The following is a 24,727-nucleotide window of genomic DNA, read 5'->3' on the forward strand; positions in this document are numbered from 1 at the left end:
TTGGGCTTAAACTATTTAGAGTAACTGGAGCCAGGTGCCCCTGTTCTTATACAGAGATTAAGCACAACAATTCACACCATTTGAGCTGCTGGTTAAGAAATAAGACACCAATTCATTTCTTTAAGTGCAGGAGGCAATTCCAAAATTTCAGTGCTTGCAAGCGTTCCATAAAATGGATTTCAGATCTGAGTGCAATAGCTACAACTTGCACGCAGTCCTAATTCTGAAAAGTTCATGTTACAAACACATTATGTCTAGCCTCTGGAACAATTTATCAAGGACATCTACTGTAGATTCCAAGCAAATACATTTGGGGAGAACAGTCGTTTTAATTACACCAACATGCCCTATTAAACAAACCAGGAAGTGTGCCATTTTACCCATGTTCATCTGCCACACTGCTCAGCAATAACAGCGATAATAGCCGAGAATGAATTCTGGTTGGCATTTGGCCATATTTTTCAAGTAATTGAAATTAGAGTTACTATAAATTTTGGGTGTAGAGAGAATCCATTCGCCACCAAAGCTCTGTCGTATGACCATCAGCCTTACATGTAGAAGAAGAAGATCACAGGTTTAAACTACACACTACACTTGATCTTAGCCCAAAGGTCAAGAAGTGATACACAGGTTTAAACACTTATCTTTGCATGGGGCTGAAAATGTCCCTTGTGGCTAAAACACTGGAGAGTCACTGCTAGTCAGGAGGACCACTAGTCTTCAAGTAGTGGATTGGGACCCACAAGTGGGTTATTGCCTGACTCCGAGGTGGGTTGCAATGCAAGAGGAGCGCCACACCATGCAAATATATGGTAAAAGATTGAGAAATGGGTCCCCAATTGCATGTTTGGGTTAGAACTGGGGCCTGAGTCTGAAAAGGTTGAAGGAAAGACTAGCCTAGATGGACCAATGGTCTGGCTTTCTATGGACCAGTCACAGAGTGGCCAATGCTGGACAAATAGCCTGGCTCTGGTTAAAAGAAGCTGCATATATCCTGGTTAGACAATCTTACTTCCCATCTCTGTAAACCATCTCTGCTACCTTAACAAAAGCCATCTGTGCACATCATTGGGCTAGAAACAAATCCAGCTTCTCCCCCCACCTCAAAATATTTTAATATGTAGAAAAAGTTACCATTCAGTGCTTCAAAAAGGACAAATGGAGCAAATTGACTTGCATGCACCTTTGCAAGCACTCCCCTTTTTTAATATGCAATGCTACCATAGCCATACTATATTGTGTGTTAGAATGGCAGTGGTTATCAGAGCACTTCAGCTGACTGTGAAACAAAAGGAAGTGGTAATTTCAGAAGGGGGGGGGAGGTGCAAAGCAGAAGTTGCAAGCATGTGCTTGCATTTCCCTTCTGGCTGAATAACACATTTCTCAAGAAGAAAAGGCTCCTATTTAAGTTACAGCTGTTAAAATTTTAGCTTGATGTTTTCGGATGAAACATTATTTCCCCTATTGAGGAGAATGTTTCTCTGAATGTTACTTGGAAGCAGAAATTCCTAATACTGCAACCTGCAACAAAGGAGGGAAACAGCCATTACTTAATTAATTAATACAGTGGTACCTCGGGTTACAAACACTCCAGGTTAATCCGGAAGTAGTACCTCGGGTTAAGAACTTTACCCTCAGGATGAGAATAGAAATCGTGCGGCGTCAGCAGCGGGAGGCCCCATTAGCTAAAGTGGTACCTCAGGTTAAGAACGGTTTCAGGTTAAGAACGGACCTCCGGAACGAATTAAGTTCGTAACCAGAGGTACCACTGTATAAGCAATGCCAATTGCATAGAACCAGGAGGGGCTAGTAATGAACTACTGGTTGGAAACGGTGTAGGAACATCTTATTGCTTAGCTCTTAAGACAAAATGTACATAGATTATTTAAATACATGAGTCCAACCCCATCGGTCTAAGTCACTTGCAAGTTGCCTCTGGGGAAACTTTAGCTAGAAGGCACTTTTTGCAATACAGTACTTTAAATTAAAACACCAACCTCTTAGGCAACTGGAGAAACATCAAATATCAACCCCCTTTGTTATTTCAAGGATGACTCATCACTGATGGCAGACATGATGTTTAAGTTCCTTACCGTAATATCAGCAGTTGGTCAGTGTTAAAGCATTCAAGTAACCCAATGATCCCTCACTTATGCTCCCCAAAATCACCTGCTTTGCCACCGTGAGAAAAGACTCCCCAGCTACTGCCTTCTCTCATAATGTGTTGCTGAGTCTAGACACACTGCCTTTGGGAGTCATTTTCCAATACCTTGACAGGTTTTGTTGCTGATATATGCTTTGGAACTCTCCCAGGCAAAAGCTAACGAAATGGCCACTCTGTACCCCTTCTCCACACATTTGTATCCTGCCTCTCAGCCACAACGATTTCTCAATCTAATAGCATAAGACTTATCAGTAAAAAAAAACAACCACCTACAAGAAGCCAACAGATATGACACAGTAGCATAAACAGCAGTAAGGACCACACCCTGTTGAATGTTAGGGGGGGGGAAGTGTTTTCCATGGTCTTCTAAAAATAAAGAGGGAGCCTGGCAGATGTTCCGAGGGAGGGAGGGAGGTTCCAGGGGCAAGACGTCAGAAGTGGCTCCGTCCTGCTTCTTGTTGCTGCCCCCCTTCACCCCAGAAAGTGGGCAACCTGAGCAGGTTCTCTGAAGATGACCTTGGCAATCAAGCAGATCCATATAGGAGCTTATTGGAAGATTCTTCATCGCACTTATAAAACATTAGTGTTTTGGTGGGGTTTTTTTTTTTAGCTTAACCTTGTAGTTTAAGCTATATTTTACTAGCTCTCGGTGTCTATCACTGCAGGTATTTGTACACGGACCATATTAAATAACAGAGGAAACAAATGGAAGGAAAGTTAAACAAACTGAAAAGTGTAAAAATATGCCAGCAAGGCAGAACGTTTCCACAATGAGGCAAGGAATCAATGCCAGCATTTGTTACCCACTTAGGATTTCAGAAGACTTCTGAGGAAGCCCACACTAAACAAGCTTGTGGAACACAACAAAAATTTCTGATGATATATGAACATAGTGTACCTACTTCCGACGATAAAACTGCCATTAGGGCTTTCCTTATATCTCTCGAATAAAGTTTTGCTAAGGCACAGAAACTGTAGATATTGCTCTTCAGGTCTTCATCCTCATTCCTCCATCAGCTGTTGCCTAGGGTTATCCCTCCTGCTGTGGGGCAAAGTCAGGCCTGCTGATCACCACAGGCATGGAAGGAAGATGAGCAAGAGGTCTGATGGAGGAATAGCAGCTGCAACACAATTTAAATGTACGAGTATCAAGTGTGGATCAGCCAGTCCCAACCACACGTAGTAACAGAACACGTTCATGAAATATGGGCACTTAATTACCATCAAATAATGATCCCAAATCAGGTCTTCGCCCTGGACTTTCCCCCTCCTGCTTGCAGCCTGTAAAGCTGGAAATCATCAATATTGTTTATCAAGGTAGAAAGCCTACCTGAAAATCCTGATCATCAATTGCAAACCTCTCTCGCAGATTACGAAAAACCATTGGACAATATTCTTTGAATTTGAAATGGCTTGGCATGTTTTCTCTGAAACAGAAGATTGGGGGGGGGGGGGACACGAACTTGCTAAGAATTTATAAAGATAAACCTGCAGAAGTAAGCTTTCTCTCCTACAAGACCAAGTACTTTCCAAAACAGCAACAGTTACTATAATACAGAACACTGTAAATTTACATCAAAATGCATTAAACAAAACTGTAACAAACCTCTGAACTGAACATCATATTTTGCTCAAGAACTGAATGTGTTATATTTTGCCCAAGAATTCCCCTAGAAGCTCCAAACTAGCTAGATAAAGTGAGGCCTGTATCATGTGCAATAAAAAAAAAACAACCTAGCACAACGGTGCCAAACATTTGGTCCATCTAGCCTAATGTTGTCTACTTTGAGAAAAGCAATCCAAAGTCTCCAGAAATTGCCTTTTTTAGCCCATCTAATCCAGTGCCCTCCCAACTTCCATCAGCCCCAGCCAGCATGCCGAATAATCAGGGATCATGGAAGTTGTATTCCAGCAACATCAGGAAGGCTGATTTAAGAGGATATGCCAAAAAAAACTGAACTTGCATTGGCCGGGGGGGGGGGATTCATAGATCAGTGGCAGAACACATGCTCTGCATACAAAAAATTTTTTTAAAAAAATGGTGCCACATTCAATCACTGGTATCTCCTGGTGGAGCTAGGGAAAACTCCTGCTTTCAGATCTAGAGAGCTGCTGTCAGTCAGTGCAGAACTAGAGAAGCTTAACGACATGGATAGCTCAGTTGGTTACTGCGTGATGCTGATAACGCCAAGGTTGCAAGTTCAATACCCGTAGTCTAAGTGATTAGGATGCTGTTTACTGCACTAACTCTTTTGGCAGCTTCTAGTACCGTTGCTTATAAGAGGAAAAATGAGGAGGATGCAGCTGCTAATGAATGCCTGCAAAATTAAAGTGCATTCTTCTGCTATTTGCGGGCACAAAAGGCCAGAGATATTTGCTGTTAGTATCTCAAAAACACCCATTCCAATCCAACCTCTGCAGGGAATTATGCAGGGCCAGCGGGTAAGCTCATATGGAAATCTAGAGTGTTATGATAGCTTTAAGCTCATCTAGCTAGACTTGCAAGCCTCTTTAATGAAACCAAGGTCCTAAGGTGCCAGTGCTTACCAGTGCCTCACCATGGTTGGTGACGGGCAAACTGCTTGAAGATTAATCCAGGCAAGCCTGCATTAGTAGCTGTTGGCAGGCCCTGATATGCAGGAAGGGAAAGGATTTCCACTGACAGCATCCGCTTCCCCTGGTTAAGCAGGTTCTCAGCCTGGGGGCAGAACCTGGATCCATCGGTGAGCCTGCAACTTCAGACAGAGCACCAACCTCATTTGCAGGACTCGGAAAGAGACATTCATGCCTTCATGCCTGGTGAGACAAGTCTAGTGTACTGCACTGTAATGTAATGTAATGGGGGCTGCTCTTCACAGAAGATGCAGTTCATCACCTGATGGCATTTCACCAGACACACATTATGCTACTGCTCCAGTTGCCCATTTACTTCCAGAAGAGACCTGTGCTAGCCTTGCCTTATAAAACTCTAGAGGCAAATGACCCTAACCCTCCTCTCCTCTTGAATCACCTTCCTTTAAGCAGGATGTGAAGGAGCAAGAAAGGATCTTTTCCTCCCTCATCCATTCTGTTGTCCTGATGCACTGCAGAGCATGTCAGGACTGAAAGTGCAATTATGTTCCTGACTTCGCTGTTGCCAAGGAGGCTGCAGTTCCCATGGGCCATCGCTTCAGTCCCGTCGGCCTCTGCAGCGTGTTAAGACGACAATATCTAGAGGGCACCGTGTTGGCTATCCCTGCATTAACAAATACCACTTTTTGACATGCAGATGTTCCAGTAAGTTTGTAGTCACAGTTCAACATATGATACTTAGAGAAAACTGTTTGCCATATGACCAAAAAAATAAAAACAAAAAAATGTAGTAGGTCTTATACTGTCTTAGTGACTGAATCACAGAATCCATATTATAAACCAAACTAAAAACAATGAATTGCTTCACTTACTTGTTGAAAAGGTGATTGTCCACTTTTATCTTTGAATATGCTTTGAAGTCATCAGGCATCAACATAACAGGGATCTGAACATGGCTTAGTTCATTGATCTATGTGAGGGGAGGAGATAATTTGAATTAGCAGATTCGTCGAGGCAAACCAATAGCAGAGCAGGATATAGCAAAATAGTTTCAGTGGTGGGACCAAGTCTATGAAGCTCCCTCCCAGCTGAGATTAGACAGGTAACCTCCTTGCTGAAGTGCAGGTGGGCGACTAAGGCTTGCAGCAGGCATTTTAAGGTAGTGTTGCATTAATTGTTTATTGTCTATGGATTGTTTTTATGCATGTAGCTTAGAATGCAAATAATTGAGCAGCATATTAATGCTTAAAATAAAATGGTAAGCCAGACGGCATTCCCAACCCAGGAGAGCCTTTATTCCAAAATCCATAGCAGTAGAACCAATTTTATAAGCAGGGGAATTTATGATTGTTGTGTTTAAAAACAGAATGAGGTACAGTGGTACCTCTACTTATGAATTTAATGCGTTCTGAACGCACATTCGTAAGTCGAAAAAAAATGTAAGTCGAATCCCATAGGAATGCATTGGGAGAAAAAATTCATAAGTCGAAGCAACGTTATCTAAAAATTTGTAAGTAGAAAAAAAATCCTATCTAAACCGCATCCAAGATGGCGGACGGAGTTCCGTTCGTAAGTAGAAACATTCGTAAGTAGAGTTATTCGAAAGTAGAGGTACCACTGTACTGTTAACAACAGTTATTCCTGCAGCTCGGTTATTCCAAGATGCAATTTGGAGATCTAGCACTCCCCCCCCCCCAACTTAAAAATGATTTCCCTTTTCTGAATAAACTTTTTTCATATCGCTTTATGTCTGTTCAGCATACCTCCAACTTTTCCTCCTTACTACTAAAGTGACATTTTACATCACACACGCAACTGACATTCCCCCCCCCCCCGCTCCCAGCAGACTCACTCGGTTACAGAAGGTATGAATGCCACAGAAGCTTGCCTAACTGCATACAGATAGCTTGGAACTGAACACAATGGAGACAGGCACAGCGAGGCAAGCTTTCAGAAGCCTTTGTTCTCAGGCCTTGCTCAAAACCACATCTTCAATTAAAGAGATGGTCAACAGAAACTGAAGAAGAATCTATTGTTTCAAGGTCTTCGGTGCCTGGCTTTGAAGACTGGGAGGAGCCAGACAAAGCTGAACCATTCTGTGCCGTAGTGAGAAGGATGGTTTTGTCTTATCCGGTGAAGTGCAATTTGCATGAAAAACAAGGGTTACTGTGTACTATGTTGCTACAAATCAGAAAGAGTACTGTACTTTGATAAAGGATGGGAGCCTCCTATATCCTAAGGAAATGGTCTTGAATATGATAAAGGTAAATTTTGGTATGTTAGGGAAGAATGATTCGTTCAGAGGCAAAGCTAATGTTTTGTGTGCTGAAAGCTCCAGGTTCCCATCCCAGGATTTTTAATTAAAAGGATCTCAAGGTAGCAGGACTGAGAAATACCTTTGCAAATGGCCCAACTCTGCCTTAGACAACTTCATTTGTGCAAAAGCCCTGGCCAGACTAACCAACCTGGTAAACATTTTCAGGTCTCCATTGCCCACAAGAACCACAGCAGCATCTGAGGATGATACACCAGAAAAGGGTGAATGTAGTCTGCATGTGTGATAAATTAAGAACTGTAACATACCATAATAACTATTAGTGTACAAAGTAAGTTCTATGAACTGTATTCAAAAATTTACAGTTCACATGCTTTGGGATCCCTTTTAGAATCCAAGCTATCTGAAGTGTGCCAAAATGCTAAATCTGTGTTCTTACTTCAATCTAAAATCTTTTGAGGCATCCAGATGCAACCACTCTCCAGCTGTTCGAGGATCTAATTTGGGCATACTGTCTGGAAAGTTTTTCCATGTTTAGATAACATATGTCCAGATGTTAAGTAAACCCTATTTTGTAAAATTCAGAACATAGCTTCTAGGATGAGAAGACTGTAACATTTATTGTTGCCCTGAGCCCTTTGTATTAAGCAAATGCACACTGAGCAAGGGAAATCTTATTTCTACTTCAAAGTCAGAGCAGGCCTAGCAGTTCGTGCAAGACATCTAACAGATCTATAATAGCTATAGTTAATCTGACTGTCCTTTGTAGGGAAGTGTAACTCCTCATTTTTAAAACAAGCAAATTACAGTCTGGTTCCAAGAAGAGTGCATGTGTACATGCGCGCGCGCACTCACACACACATTGTCTTTGCTTTTCAATACAAGGGGTTGGGAGCATTTTCCAGCCCAAGGGTTGAATTCATGCACAAGCAATAGTTGGGTGTGTGTCACATGACAGTGGTGGGTGCCCCCAGAGGCAAGTTGGCAAGGCCAGAGGCAAAAGTGAGGACAGCAACAGATGCAACTCATAACTTTGTACAGTAGGCTACATTCAGTAGACATTACAAGCCAGAGGTTTCCACACACCTCTACCACCAGTCTCTCCCATCCACCATCTAATGGGTTGGCCATTGCTACAGTATATTCCTGCGTATAAGACTCCAGGAAAATATTCTCAAAAGTCGGGGGTTGTCTTACACGCTGGGTCACATTTCTTATACGGCGAGTACAGTATATCCCAAACTCTATATTTTAACTGGAAAAGTTGGGGGTTGTCTTATACGCCCAGTTGTCTTATACGCAGGAATATATGGTACATCTTGTGGTCAGCAATTCTATTTCCATATGGCTTAGGCCCAGGCTATCTGAAAGACCATATTCTCCCTTATGAGCCTACCACAGGGTCTGAGATCTTTGGGTGAGGACCTTCTCTCAGTCCCGTCACCCTTGTAGGCACATTTAGTAGGGCCTTCGCAGTGTCTACTCCCAGACTTTGGAATTCTCTTAATGGAGAGGCTAGTCTGGCTCCCTTCTTGTTGTCCTTTTGGGGAATTGACTCCTTTTAAGGAAAGGGCTTTTAATAGTACTGTGCAATTGTTGTTTTTACTGCCTGCATTTCAACAGATTTGTTTTTAGGTTGTTTTAATTCTATTATACAGTGGTGCCTCGCTAGACGAAATTAATTCGTTCCACGGGTCTTTTCTTATAGCGAAATATTCGTCTAGCGAATCCCATAGGAATGCACTGGGTTTTTTTCGACTTTTTTTTTGCCCATAGGAACGCATTAATTGAATTTCAATGCATTCCTATGGGAAACCGCGATTCACTAGATGAATTTTTCGTAAAACGCATTCATCTAGCGAGGCAAGCTCCGCTCGAAAAATCCTTTCGTTAAGCGGAAATTTCGTTAAGCAGGGCATTCGTTAAGCGAGGCACCACTGTAGTTTAATTACTTTTTAACTATTATCTTTTATACGCTCTTAGCTATCTGTGTTTCAACCCCATATACAATTGTCAATGTAGGGTGTAACTCTAAAATACAAAATATAAACTGACATAAGTGACAGTTCAGGTGATGATTTGTGAAGATGATCAAAACCTTGGAAGTGAATTCTGCTGAGTTTCACTGGACAATTCAAACCACGGCGAAGTGTGAGCAAGCAAGAGTGAAACATGATTGGGGCAAAAATCACAGCTGCTTCGTTACTGCTGCCGTCGCCATGCGGCCAGGAGATAAGTCATGGTTTGGCTTTAGTGTCCAGACCTTGACCCTGTGGTATCTCACTCCAGACAAACCACAAGTTTACTTGTGGGGGTTCATCTTAACCATGGTTAACACTGAATCATCCAAACGCCTCTTCCTGGAGGATACGGAGAATGGAAGTATACAAGTTCAAGGCTTGCTGTGGCTTACTCCTGCTTGTAAATGTCGTTCCAAATTAGCAGTTAGCCTGTGGCTCTCTGAATGCCGTTGGGACACCAGCTTCCTGTGGCCCAGCAGAGTCAGTGGGCCAGGGTAATAGGAATTATAGTCTAACACCATCTAGAGGGCCACAGGTTAGCCATCTTTGGGTGTATATTAACAAAGCTGTGTTAATATGGCTAGAGAGAGTTACAAGACTGGAAGCAATCCAGTGCAGTGTCTATCCAAGACCCGCCCCCCCCCAACCCCCATGTTCAGAAATGTCTTTGTGGACTAGAATGCTGGGAGGGGGGCAGGTGAAGAGGAGGAAAAGAAAGGAAGCAGCCTCTGGTGATGGAGCTTAGGGAAAACCATGGTTTATAGCTTCCCACAGTGGCAGTCACCCTGCCTGGAACCAACTTCCCACCTGGGTCCACCCCTCACTGTTTGCAGGAGAAGAAAGCAGCACAGATCTGTGTTGTGTATATTGTATTTCATAAGGTACCCTGAGGATTTTTTTTTAAGTTGCAAGACAGAGTGAAAATAACCTAAATAGCCATTACAATGGTTTTGTACTAGACCTAATTAGAAATTGTTGTCAAGCACACAGCGGTTGGCGTTGAACCACAGATTCCATCGCTTGCCGAGAACACAGAGAGAAGCTATTATGACTATAGGACTTCCCCCAGTTCTATGGATAACAACCTTAGTTTATAACAAGATATTGCTCAAGTAACCACTGCTGCCACCATTCCCATGGATAGAAGGCTTTTCAAAAATTCCCTGTATGTACTGTATATTAGTATCCCACTTTTTAAGTCATTCAAGTCATTCCAAATTAGTAAACTAAGGCTTCATCACTGACCAAATGTGCTTTTAACCAAGAGTTTCAACATGCAAAACTTCTAAAGCATCTAGTAAACATTTCCTGCTTTGATGTTTATTAATCCTCCAGGGATCACATTAGCAGTTCCACTGGGGTTCTGCCATAGCATGCAAGAGCAAAAACACAAAAGTTGTTTATTTAAGTGCTCTTAGAAACTAAGAGGTTACATGGTGTCCCATCTCCAACCACGAATGTCAACATCCTTTTAAACCTTTCATTCTTTCTAGCTAGGAGACCAAGAAGATTTTTACTCACCAACAAATTGAAGAAAGTATACTATGAATAAGGACTAGTAACTAAACAATGTATTCTTCACTAGAAGCTCAAGATAAGAAAAAAAGAGCTGCAATCCATGTATTATGCTCAAGCCGCCACAAGAAGCAAATGGAACAGATGGTGTCTGTGCCATGGGGAATGTAATGGAGACTACAATCCTCAAACCACTTATTTCAGAAACAACCCAACATATACAGTGCAACTAATCTGAATTAAGTGCCTTGCGGATGGCAGCTGCAATATTATTGGCTTTTCTTCTTCTTCTCCTTTAACAGAAATGGGAGAGAGACAAAGAGCAGCAGAAACAAAATCTGCAAAGAGAACATGCACAGAAGTTAACAAAATTGTTTTTCTGGATTGGTATTTGATCTTCTTGTCAGCTAAATAAACACAATGCTGAGTCTGAAGTATGATGCAGTTAGGCCAAAGTAATAATGAATCCTCTTTGACCTACATGACATGTCTAATTTGAGTATCAGGTCACTCTGCACCACTGACAAGACAAGCCTTTGTCAAACAGCTGTTAAGATCAAAGAACTAGGCTATTACTACTCAGAGTTCATGGAACTGATCCAAATACCATCTGAAGTATATATATCTAGAAGAAGCAACTTTTGAAGTTTGAACTACTCATATTTAAGAAGCTTGTTTTACTTCCAATACATTTGTTTTGTTCCTACTTCACTGACCACAGGAAGCAGGTCACTCCAAGTCCACTGTAGACATGGGATATGAATCCTGGTCTTCCAGAACAAAGAAATGACTATGCATTCCAGGTACCATATTTTATGTAGAATAGTATTATGTAATCAGTGGCCCAACAATTTGCTAATTATAAACAGTCATTGTTGCCAGTCTTGGCAAAAAGAGGAGAGGGAATCAGGAAATCCCACCAAACCAGCAAAACATGTGTCTAGAAGTTCAGCCTTAATATATATATTCTTTCCAGACTTATCTATTACTAGATCTTGCTAATAGTGCTCATACTAGCTAACAAAGGTCTACAGTTTTAAGTTGACCAGGTCAAAGATTGGAGTGAACAGATCCAACTGATGTCCCTTAAGGTTCAGGTGACCTCAGTAGCACAGAGTGCCTTCTACCAGCTTTGGCTGGTGTCCCAGCAGCACCCCAACTGGACAGTTGTGAGCACAGATCAGTCCAGAAAGATTTCTGGTGGGTAGACAGAACAATCCCTGAAGACCTATATATAGCAGGAATGGCATCCGTGTGTGCACTGCTCTGATTGCTAGCACTGTGACTGTATTCCAGCCATCCAGTCACTCATAGTTGTTGAAGACAGCTGGTTAATAACGGCACACACAACATCATTTTTTGTCAATGAACAAATGTGTAGTTGTGTGCAACTAGGCTTTAATAATCCATGTAGCTGTAGCACTGCAGAACTCATTGAAGAAGACTGCAAAGTAAACATGCCAACTCCAGTTCTTAGGGTTATATAAAAAGGATGGCAATCAATACACATCCTTTTGGCAAGAACCAGACAGACAAAAATCAAATTCTCCAACACAAGCTAGAACGAGAAGAACACCAAAAGTGAAACATGTAGTATCCAACTGAGCAAGGAGAATGTTGTCATCTCCGTAACAGTGCACAAAGGAAACTGCTTAATTTTATCTTCCTCTTTAAAATAAGCATTGGAAAGCCTGCCATCTCTAGACCATTAAAATACAAAGGGATACTTGCAGAACTCCACTTTTAAGTACATCACCTAACTTAGCATTCAGATTGAAAAAGTGAAGGTGATTCTCAAAACTATGATTTCAGAAACTCAGTGTGGCGGAGTGGCTCAACAGTCTTTATATATGTTTGACCCCTGAAGCACACTTGAATTAAATGCTAGCAATAGCAAATGCTGACAGCTGTGAACTAATGAGCCAAGCATGATCAAACCTCTCCAAGAACCTACACCTCAGAAAACAAGACAGATAGAATGGCATAATAGGGTTATCAGGCAAGCATAAATCGAGTACAGGTAGTTTGCTGGCAATTATGTTGCTTGGAGAGGCCGTTTAGAACCCTAAACATGGGTTAGGAGGCAGAACAATGACTAATACTGTAATGGAATTTGAACTGAAACCAAATCTTTGCATATGCTTAGGATTTGTAGCAACAATTGCAACAAACATCCATGTGTTTAGGAAAACATATACAGAACACACAGAATAAGTAAAGAAATTATACCAAACTTGGATCAATAAAAATAAGAGCTTCCCCCCCCTCCCCTCACAAAATAGATGAAAGCACCAATAGCAGTATGCTTTCCTCTGTAAGCTCTCATCAAATGACTCAGTGCTTCAGATCTTAAACTTGTTGTTGTATACTGAAGCACAAAGCAAAGCCAAATGAAAATGAGTTTATATTCAGTAGGTTTCTCAGTGCTGTTCAGCTCTAACTGCTAGTAAAGACAACTTCAATCATCATGCATTTTCTATCACTTCCACATAAGTAAAGGTAAAATGTAAAGGACCCCTGAACAGTTAAGTCCAGTCAAAGGTGACTATGTGGTGCAGCGCTCATCTTATTTTTCAGACTGAGGGAGCCAGCGTTCATCCACAGACAGCTTTTCCATGTCATGTGGCCAGCATGGCTAAACCCCTTCTGGCGCAATGGAACACCGTGACAGAAACCAGAGCGCACGGAAACACCGTTTTACCTTCCTGCCGCAGCCGTACCTATCTACTCACAATGGTATGCTTTCAAACTTCTAGGTTGGCAGAAGCTGGGACAGAGCAACAGGAGCTCACCCCATCACACGGATTTGAACCACTGACCTTTGGACTGGCAAGCCAAAGAGGCTCAGTGGTTTAGACCACAGCGCAACCTGCGTCCCCCCACCACTTCAACATAATATAAAGAATGCATGCAAGTTGGGAATTAATCCCAAGTTTTTTAAAAAATAAATCACGAAGAGCAGCGTTTCATCTATTCATCTACCCAAGTTCATACATCTGTTTAACATAGATTAAATGTTTAACGGACCAACTTTGACATAGGTATGTTTAGGTCTTTCTTTCAGCCAGAACTCACTGGAATTCAGGTCCGGTCCCTCTCAGGTGGGTGCCATTGGCATTATACAAAAACAAGGGAGGCATTGATGGTGAGTTCCAGCACCTCTTTTTCTAGGAAAATAGTACTGGGTGTTTCATATCAAACCAGCAAATGGAGACTTTTTCATATAAGAGACTTGGGCTTGCTACTGAATTTGTTTTTCCTGAATAAAAAGGAACACTCAAGTTCTCATTTATAGATATCCATTTCAAGTGCTTCTCAGCACCTTATAGCAGGTGGCAGCTGTCCCGTTATCCCTCCCTGACCATTGGGCCTTCCTGGCTATGGCCAACTGTGGAGCTGGGGTCCAGCAACACCTGGAAGACCACAGGTTTTTAATTCCTTCAAGATAAATTACTTGCCTCTGTGGACTAAAACCTAGAAGCTCCTGAGTTTCTTCCATTACGGTATGCCGAAATGCAAAGAGACCTGCCACATGCAGGTGATATTTAACAAGTGAAAACACTCACCACTGAAAAAACAGAGCAACAATAAGAGGAAGCAATGGTTAAGTGAAGGGACTTGCTTGGGCTGCTCTCACAACTTGGTATTACATTTTTCCTCTTGCAGAACCACTACCACCAGATCCATACTTTTCATATTAATGGGAGGTATTACCAAAAAATACATTCTACAGCGCATTAGAGAATGCAGCCAAAAGACAGATTTCCTGGGCTAATAGCACACACCAACTATAGCTAATGATAGCTAAGGCATGTGTACATATGGCATTTTACATACTAATGCATCTACTTCAATCATGTGCTACAAATCAGCAGCATTAGCTATTAAGACAGCCATTTTTATTTCAGATTCCTACTGCTTTACTACTTAGCTACTCTGGGAATATAAATTTATGCCGAAGTTGTAGAATATAAGGGATGGAAAATAAGCTTGATTCTTCAACCTGTAAGATCCTATCTCCGTTAATAGTTTTGAAGTTAAGAACCTATTTTGTTGAATTGTATCCTGGCTCTAGCTTTACATATGAACCAGCTCACAGTCATGGGGCCTGATTGCTATAACACTAAACCAACATACAAAGGGTCCCGAGTCTCCAAGACTGAAGTTAACTTAAAGGCATGTTGATTACTTTCATCTTGCCTGCATTCAATCGGCTCAACTGAAAAGCATTTTGGGGAAGTGACTGCATATTATCTAGCAAGCCCATCAGTCCTAATAATTCTGCTGCTGATGCTACTGCAAAGAGTCTTGAGAAAGTTTGCCAAGAAAAAGCAGATGATTCAGTGATAGAATAGGGGTGGGGGGCAATGGAAGACTGCATACCTCTAACCAGAAAGAAAATCATAAAGTGAAAAAAGTATTAACATGTTAATAAATGAATTAAGTTGGGGGGCTTGCCATATGCTTTAATACCATGCTAACTTACTCCAGAGTTATGTGCTCTATGGCAACACACAGGACAACCTTTTTATATGTGCTTTGGCACCAGTTCCAACATCACCACTCAACAATGGTGATACAAGATTTACAATAATAAAATCAGCATAGAAACACAACTTGCAGCTCAGCTTAAACAATAACAAATGCACAAATTAATGGTTGCATGTGCACTTCATGGTACCTCGAAAACCAATGTCTTACAATGCATGAGCAAAATCTTTGCCCCTCTCACCTTATGCTGGGAGGAAACAAAACGTGATCCGTTGACTTAGCATTTATACCCGAAACATGGATAGTGGATTGTTTTGCACCCAACAAACCCTGATCAGTAAAGCCAAGAGCAAACATTGGCTACAGTTCATGGTTTGTTGGGTACAAAACAATCTGGGTGGAAATGCTAAGCCGGGGATCATGCTTTGTTTCCTTCCCAGTGTGAGTGGGGAGGAGCAAAAGAGCCCTTTTAGGCACATGCATAGTGAACAGCTAACAAAAGGTTTACTGTGGTGTGTCAATGGGGCCACTGTCACTGACAGTGACGGGGTGGTCTTTGGATTTTCTTTGGTCATCACAAGGTGCATTACATGGTTTTATTGGCAAATCTATAGCTTATGTCTGGATACAAGCCAAGTGTCAACAGATTTTAGGAGTACCCATACAGTATCATGAGTGCCACCAAGAGAATGCTCAGATCAAGCCAGCCTGTGGCTAATTATACAGACTCCACTTCTGAGATTGTTGCACTTACAGTTCCAGAAAACACCCCCCCCCCAAAAAAACCTGAACAGTTTCAGAGAAGATACAGCAATTCCAAAAAGAGAAATGACTGCCTACTAGAGAAAATAATATTAACTGAACCTGATGTTGCCCCAAAGGAAGCAGATGTAGATACTGTTTTACCCCACGAAAAGGGGTGGGAATCTTGATACTATTAATGAAGTAGCAGTTGTCTAGCAAATGTACTATGTTGGTGATATGGAAAATATTACCTTTATATTTACAACTGAAGTTATAGGAACCAGCACACACTAATATGCCCATTGATTTTTAATTCCAGTAGTCCAAACTATTCTGTTTGAACCTTATTAGAAAAGTCTATACCATGGAATTTCACCAGATACAAGTGAGATCTGCAACCAAATTCTGCAAAGTCCATCGCTGGTATTCAGAATTCCAACCACTGCATTCCATCCTCCCCCACCCCCACTGGAGTTTGTCAACATTCTATGCTCACTGAGCATGCTCAGTCTGCACTGGGCTGTTCTGGACATTCTCCTTAGGGATTTTCTAAAGATACAATTCACTTCTGCAAATTTTGAAGTTCCCGAGACTGCTAATACCTCCCTCTTGTTGCTTGGGCAGTGCCACTTTGGCTGCATAAGCACCAGAACTCACAGTCTGAACAATGAAATTACATAGGTTTCCAGTATTTCAGAGTTTTACAAACTAAAAGCCTCCAGCAAGATTCTTCTTCCCTTTTCCCAATGCCTTCAACTATGTTAAGATTTACTGTCTAACTCTATGCCCAACTGGGGTTTTGCAACTTAAGTAACTCTGCCTGCTTTGGTGTAATTAATACAGTTTCATTTCCTCACGCTGGCCTCCCCAAGAGAAGTACCATATTTTTCCGTGTATGACGCTTTTTGCTATTAAAAAATATTAGGCAAAAATTGGGCGTCATCTTATACACGGATAGTGAATGCAGAGGGGGGACATGTGATTAATGGCAGCAGCAAGCAGGAGATTGGCAGTGGCAATTGGGCGGGTGATTGGTGGCTGCGGCAAGGCCTGCTGCTGATTGGCTGTGGCTGCGGCAAGTGGGCAGGTGGGCTGTTGGTGGCGGCGAGTGGGCAGACAATTGGCGGCTGCAGCGAGGTGTGCGATCGGATGTGGCTGTTGCAAGAGATCATCAGTGGCGGGCAGGCGGGTGAGCGATTGGCAGCAGTGACCTCCCACCCCGCCCCCAAAAGCTAAACAACTTAATTTATTAAATTTGAGTTAAAAAGAAATAGGGGTCGTCTTATACATGGGAGCATCTTATACATGGAAAAATATGGTCTTCAAAGAAACATCTCACGAAACATCTTCCAACAGTAACAGGGTTACTAGACGTCAGCTCAGTGTTTTTTCAAAGTTCGCTAATACTGGGTTGGGGAGGGCAAAAAGTAAAGATACACATAGAAGGGGGGTGGCAAGTTAACCATCAGCTCTGCAGGTGAAAGTCCAGAACATCTTGAATACAGTGGTGCAACTATATCCTAAAGCTGCCATGTATATATATCACCTGCGCTAAAGAAGTGCAAGGCATTAACTATCTAAAGCCATACAGAGCAGTATCATTAGAAGAGAACAAACAGCTCCTCTTCTCTATCAGGTTGGAAGATAGAGGTAGAAAGAAAGTTATCCCAGAGATCCAATATAGACAAGGAGTTGGACAACATAGGAAGGCAGGCACCACAGGGCTCATGATATTATCTTTGCACCACCATCCCTCCAAGATGCCCTGTACCCATATGGACTCATTCTATATTTAAAGAATCACTGCTCTGCATTAATATTTTAGTTAGGAATTTGTGTTATTCTACTATAAGGTCACACATCTTGCAAGTTCCTTTACTTATTAAGAAGAGTGGATCTGGTTCTTGTAAATGAGTCACATTTTAGAAAGAGAAATGGTCTGATCTGCCTACTTAAGATGTCCTATGGGTTTGCAGATGCTACCACAGTAACTATAGCAACTGCTGGTTTGAATAGTTTGTGTTAAATGTTTAAAGTGCAATCTTTCAACTTTGCCCATCATGTTATCTACTCTTAGTATAAAATGTGTAACCTTTAGTGCTGTAGCTTTCCCTCAAACATGAAGCCCATTTATGTAATGCCAAGCCATCTTAATCAAGCAGGTAGTTAAAGGTAAAGTGACCCCCTGACCATTAGGTCCAGTCGTGACCGACTCTGGGGTTGTGGCACTCATCTCGCGTTATTGGCCGAGCGAGCCGGCGTACAGCTTCCAGGTCATGTGGTTGGCAGGAGCTAGGACCGAGCAACGGGAGCTCACCCCGTCACGGGGATTTGAACCGCCGACCTTCTGATCAGCAAGCCCTAGACTCAGTGGTTTAACCCACAGCGCCACCCACGTCCCGACTTAATCAAACTTAATCAAGCAGGTGGTTACCACTCATCAAAGATTGGTCTTTGTACCAGAGGACTGGATAACACAAATGTAACACTAGTTTTTAAAGATTAGGGGACCAGAATCCAGGAAGGTGCAAGTCAATTTGCTTGATATCTGTTTCGGGTAGATTGGGGAATATGTTAAAGATACCGGTAACATGAATTGTGATATAGCCAAGCCTACATAAGAATTAATCTTAACGGAAAAGAATCAACATGGCGTCTGCAAAGGTAAGTCCTGTCTTATGAACATTTTAGCATTTGTGGGGAGTGTGCCAAGCATATGGACAGGTGTGAGCCAGTGGACATTGTATACTTAAATGTTCAAAAAGCTTTTGAGAGAAGCTCTCAAAGGCTCCTGAGGAAACATTCATAGGATAAGAGAACAAGTCCTCCTACAGATTGATAACTTGTATCTCATGACCCAAGTTTGCAAACACCACCCAATTATTCAAAGAGGCTGCAGAAATGGATTCAAGAGCTCCTTTTCGGAGCTCTCGGCAAACTGAGTGAATTGGGCAATAAATTGGCAGGTATTGTAGAATGCATTAACATTATATCTTACCTGACATCTTAACTGTGTCTTCAACTATTATGACTGACGGTTAGCATTACTAAATGTATCCACATAATGCATCGAATGATTTCAATCCTGTTTTGGATGGCCCAGCTTTTATGATATTGGCAGTCCCTGAAATAGCTTTTAGAAATTCAGAACAAGCCAATCCTGGAGTTCTACACATCGGATTTCCATTGAGAAGAATGCAAACCAGATCTATAGCCCTGTAATCTAGCCAACATGGCACAGCACAAGAGAAGATCTTCCTACAGTTTGGCCTGAAAGACGTATTCCCCCCCCCCCCATTAAGAATGTAAAAAGAGCCTTCTGGATCAGGCCAGTGGCTCATCTCAACCAGCTGCATCATGTTGTCACAGTGGCCAACCAGATTCCTAAGGGACGCTGGCAAGCAGGCTCTGAGTGCAAGAGCATTCTCCCCTCCTGTGGGTTCCTGCAATTTGCGTTCAGAAGCTTATAACTTTCAACCATGGAGGCAGAGCATAGCCATTATGGGTAGGTAGTAGCCAGCAATAGCCTAATCCTTCATGAATTTGTCTAATCCTCTTTTAAAGCCATCCAAGTTGGTTGCCATCACTGCCTCCTGTGGGAGCAAATTCCAAAGTTTAACTATGTGCTGCATTTTTTCATGTCCATGAATTCTAATGTTATGAGAGAGAGTAAAAGTTCCCTCTATCTACTTTCCGCACACCAGGCATAATTTTATATACCTCTATCATATCACTTCTTAATTGCCTTTCCTCTAAACTGAAATGACCAAATGCTGCCACCTCCCCTCACAGGGCAGCTGTTCCACCCCCTTGATCCGTTTTCTCACTCAGTTAAGTCAGAGCACTTTGAAAATTGTAGGGTGCTTGCATGTCCTCACATTTTCAGGGCTAAACCCAAAGTTAGTCAACCCAAAGTTAGTTAGCTGACTGAGGTATTATAGGAGAGCAGCAGGTAAGTCACATTGTGCTAGAGCTGCACGAAGTACTCTAAGGCCTTGGTCTCGAATAGCAGGGACAGTCTATGTGTTACATAATATTTCACTTTATAGGTGGCTCCATTCCCCATACCACCAAGATGGGGAGTGAGGCCTACAAAGGGCTTAAAGGTAAAGGGACCCCTGACCGTTAAGTCCAGTCGCAGACGAATCTGGGGTTGTGGCGCTCATTTGACTTTACTGGCCGAGGGAGCCGGCATTTGTCCGCAGACAGCTTCCAGGTCATATGGCCAGCATGACTAAGCCGCTTCTGGCGAACCAGAGCAGTGCATGGAAACGACGTTTAACTTCCTGCTGGAGCAGTACCTATTTATCTACTTGCACTTTGATGTGCTTTTGAACTGCTAGGTTGGCAGGAGCAGGGACTGAGCAATGGGAGCTCACCCCGTTGCGGGGATTTGACCTTCTGATCGGCAAGCCCTAGGCTCTGTGGTTTAGACCACAGTGCCACCCACGTCCTTACAAAGGGCTTAAGACATAGCATTACTGGGAGAGGTAGAACAGGAATATGGTCCATTCTCCAGCATTACAAACCTGGGGCCACATAAAACCCTCAAACCAAAGCAAAGAGCCAACCTAAAAGTTAGGTCTACCCACACTGTGTTACAAATGAATTCTAACCTTTTTCGTTCTTATATTCAAGTTTGAAGCCCAGGCTGTTTTCATAGTCTCCTAAAAATAAAAGTCTATTAGTGATGCTGTCAGCATCTGAAATTAATGGGCTTGGAACAAAAGATTATCTATCTTGTAATGCCCAGCTGTATTCTGAGGAAAGCATCCTCACCCTGAAATAATTCTTCTTGCTCAAAATGGAAAGTCAATATTGTTTTGGCCTTGTGCCAATCTGCACTTGCATGATCTGCATATCTATCAGGCTAGGTGCTCCATGAGCTAGTAGTAGTTGATGGTGAAAGCTCAGAAGCTTATTTTAAGCACACACTGCCAACGTGTTGGAGTGTGTGGGTAAATTACAAATTACTTCTGCTCCGAGCCATTTGGTCAAGCATTTCTAAGCAGAAAAGTTAGCTCTACCCCCAAGAGAATATAGCATGAAAATGTGATCATACCATTGCTATACACACACACACACACACACAAAAAAAAAACTCATTGACTAGGAACAATAGCACTATGTTTATTTTTAATAAATAGCTGTTTTTTGTTTTTGTTTTTGAAAATGAAGGCAAAGAAGAGTTTTCTATTACTGGTATATGGTCCTTACCTACGGGGAAAGCTGCTTGTTTGAAACACTTTTATAATTCCACAGATCATGGAGTTTATAAAAATGTTGCAATCAGTTCTTAGCAAGGGCAGAAGAGACTCTGCTCTACCCACTTTCCAAGTAGCAATTTTCTGTGCCTAATGGGATGAATGAGAGGACTCCTCTCCACCCAAGATACTCTGCACAGGTTCCAATGAAGCTGTAGACAAACACAGAACACAGTTATGCACTGTTCAAAGCCTACACACACACAAATGGCGAATGCCTTTCTATTACTCCTAGTATTTACTTTCCCTTATGCCCAGGACTAGACAAAGATGCAGGAATCTAACAATACTGTACCTACAAAAGGTATAGAATCTGTAGGAGTGGGGAGATGAGCCATAACATATTTTCCCAAGTATGGCATCTAAAAATATATAAAGCTCAAACTGGCTTAGGAATTTGAAATATATTTTTCCAGCATTGCCTATAACGCTTTGATCATTTAAAAGAACCGTCATCCCAACACATGCACTTACAAAAGTAAGAGGACTCAAAACCATATTTTCAGTTCTTCTGCAAGTTTAGTTACGAACATGTTTCTGCAATTTCTTTAATTTTACACATACTCTGGTTTCTCTTCAGATTTTACACTTTTCACTTGTGGTTTCAATCATAGCTGCCAAGTTTTCGCTTTTCTCGCGAGGAAGCCTATTCAGCATAAGGGAAAATCCCTGTAAAAAAGGGATAACTTGGCAGCTATGGTTTCAATGTATTCAGTATGACTTCAACATTAGTATCTTACAAAAGCTGCTCAGTCTGGTAGAGTTTAAAAAGAAGTTAAAGCTATGAGGGAGACAGCCAGATCATTGCTAATCTTTTTAAATGACTTTTAAATTCCTTTTTCAAATTAACTTACCTTATCTTTTACAAGTCTAGCCCTATGGCCCCATTCTTACCAGATCAGGCTGCTTCTAAGTTAACACTTTACATGTCCCAAGTAGTCTATTATGTATTTAGAAGTACTGCATCTAGAAAAATTATTTTGCCGCTGCAAGACGAAGTTAAAAAACATGGTGAAAGCTCTGCACTAAAAGTTACAATTCAACATATCTTGCAGCTTCTCATCCTACAAGACAAATTTGTTACAAATCTTTTAATGTCAAAGCACTACTAGCAAAGTCATCAACTCATGGCATTTACTACTGCAATCAATAGAAAACAAGTCTGATTACATTATCAATTATTCTGAGATAACCCCTGAACTTGCCTTCATCTCTTGAAGATGTAAACAAATCAGAGGTTAAAAGAGAATTGAAGCGTCAACCACCCATCTCTCTCATTTATCATAAGACCGATGCCACAGGTGATGCATGACTTTCACAGTTCCACAAGCCCAAGCCTAGATTGCTACCAAGAGTCTGTGGCTCAGAAGTGTGGAATTATTTCTTGTATACAAAAGAGGTTCTTGGGTGAGGAGCCCTAGGACAGTGACCGAAGATGGACACATTTGTGTAAATATACCCACATGCAATGCTCATGTGCTGTGCTTTGTGTTCATATTTTAAGACAAAGCTTTCACATAGAATCACTCTTCTCCTTGGATGAAAAGCTCTAGTTAAAATGATCTTCACTTGCTGTTTGGGGAAATATGAAGATGGAGAGCCATTACACAGTTTAGCACAACTTCCAACATATCTGGATGCCAAGAATAAGTCTGAGAAATGAGAAGTCTAGTAACTCTGCTTCTGGAGTCTCGTTAGCCAACTTCTCCCTAACACAGATATGTTTCCCAAGAAAGATAGTATTATGCTGTTTCTGGATAAAGAGGATGATTAGTCACCAAACCACAAACCTTACCTCAAGATGCAGCCTAGCACCACTGCAATACCGTAGAAGAGAGTGAATAGCTATGAAAGTTATCATTAACATCTTAAAGTTGCATACAAACCTGCACTTGTGCAGTGCCTGTGCAGTGGTGGATATTTTCCATATATGTACAACAATGCATTTGCAAAACAATTCTCAACACAAATGTATTTGCAAAACAATGCACTTTTCAAGAAAGAGAGGGGAAGTGTGTAGGCAACAGAGAGGATTTGGAAGTACTGTAGCTAGGTTTGAAGATCAAAAGGCAGCCTGATTTAGCTTCTGGTAAAAGCTGCCAATATAGGCACACAAGTTCAGTGGGAGAAATTCATGGTCAGTTTGTTTTAAATAACTGCAGTAACTGAAAGTAACAGCAAAGATTTCTGTCCAAGCAAAGTAGGAACAGACAGCAAATATCAGTTCACAGAACGTAGTGCAGTTGTGCTCCTCCACCCCTTCCCCAAGCTCAAGGGCAGTTTGCAGCAGCACCTTGAACAGAAAACCTGGCAGGTCTGGTCTGAACACACTTGCATAACTGAAGTATCACTTCTTTAACCAGGTGAACACAACCCTAACAAAGTAAGACATTGCACGTTTTTTACTTGACAACTCAACACCCCTTCCCCTCTTTAAAGCCTTTTATACATAGTGCAATCCAAGCTTCAAGCATCTTAAGTCCTACTACAAAGTACATCTTAGAACAGCCAACATTGAAACCAGAGATGTGTAGCCATGAGAAATGGTTATTTTCAAAGCTTGCTCATAAATAATATTTGGCTGAAGTCACAAGGTCCTATCATTGCCAATATTCAAGCTGATATGCTACAATTCTGCCAAAAGCCAGTAGCCAAGTCTCACATTTCCATTCTCCTTGATCTGATCAGATCAACACGGCACAGGTAGAAGCGCTGCTACCTACAGAGAAGCAGAACACTGCAGTACTCCAAGGCAGCAGCATGCCTCTAGCTTCCCTACCGTAGCAGTGTTTTATCTCAGATATCATTAATCGTCCTGCCTCCCAGCTACACAATACCGATTATATTTGGGGTTGGGGGGGGGAGATGGTTTGCTGTGCATGTATAACAGATCCCAGCACTTCTGCAGCCAGACATTTTTTTTTACCACTACTCAGCAAAATGCATCCAACCTGGACATCAGCAAAGCCATTAGCCCAGTGGCAAAACACACACAGCTCCTACCATTAATCTAACGCTGCCCAACTGTCAACCATCCCCAAGATGCACTTAAATAAGTTTAGCAGATTTAAGTTTAGCAGATTCCCACCCGCAAGCCCATTTCAGGGCAAGAAGTACAATCAGCTAGCACAGTGAATATAAGAACGGTATTGCTTTGAGGTCCATTTAGTCGCCACAGCAAATAGCGATAGCAGCTACCAAGTACTGTACTGGGGTGCCCATAGCCCTATACACAAGGTTGTGTGTGCATGCGACAGAGAAAGGTGTACAAAGAGAAAAGAATATAAGGCAGGGTGTACGGCACACCCATGGCTCTTGCCACCCCAAGGACAGTACGCCTCTGAACTCAAGTGCCCAAGGGCACGTTCCTACCCCACAGGCAGAGATACACATCGCCTACCCCACAGGTGAAGAGAGTTAATCTTTCCCCTCTCTAACTGCACTAGCCAGTCCCCTTCACCTCTCGGAGCTACTGGCAGGAACCCCCTATAAAACAGAGAAAGGGGGTGGGAGAGATGGGTGGGTTAAAAAGAGAAAGCGAGGGGGTCACAGAGAGAGGCCCCGCATTGACAGGAGGAGGAGAGGGGTGGAGGGAGGAGGCGGAGGTTGCGGCGGAGACGAAGGGGCCTCCGGCGGGCCAGCAAAGCAACCCTTCCCCGCCCCAGGAAGCGCCGGCTCTTAC

At 42.2% G+C, this 24,727-nt stretch overlaps 1 protein-coding gene across 6 annotated transcripts in view; it reads right to left on the reverse strand.

The window, feature by feature from the left end:
- The window catches only part of PIP4K2A (phosphatidylinositol-5-phosphate 4-kinase type 2 alpha), a 164,747-nt gene that overhangs the window by 39,582 nt on the left and 100,438 nt on the right, over positions 1-24,727 (reverse strand). For 4 of the 6 annotated variants that reach the window (XM_035129618.2, XM_035129621.2, XM_060280824.1 and 1 more), the window contains 2 exons: positions 5,608-5,705; positions 3,495-3,591 (listed from right to left, as the gene is read on the reverse strand). In XM_035129618.2, the coding sequence (XP_034985509.1) occupies positions 3,495-3,591; positions 5,608-5,672 (162 nt within the window). In that variant the 5' untranslated portion in view covers positions 5,673-5,705. Of the gene's footprint in view, positions 1-3,494; positions 3,592-5,607; positions 5,706-7,131; positions 7,178-7,200; positions 24,710-24,727 lie in introns of those variants that run through there. The other 2 variants (XM_035129614.2, XM_035129619.2) reach the window with 2 other exon arrangements.

This window comes from Zootoca vivipara, chromosome 12 (assembly GCF_963506605.1).
Source record: "Zootoca vivipara chromosome 12, rZooViv1.1, whole genome shotgun sequence".
Lineage (NCBI taxonomy): Eukaryota > Metazoa > Chordata > Lepidosauria > Squamata > Lacertidae > Zootoca > Zootoca vivipara.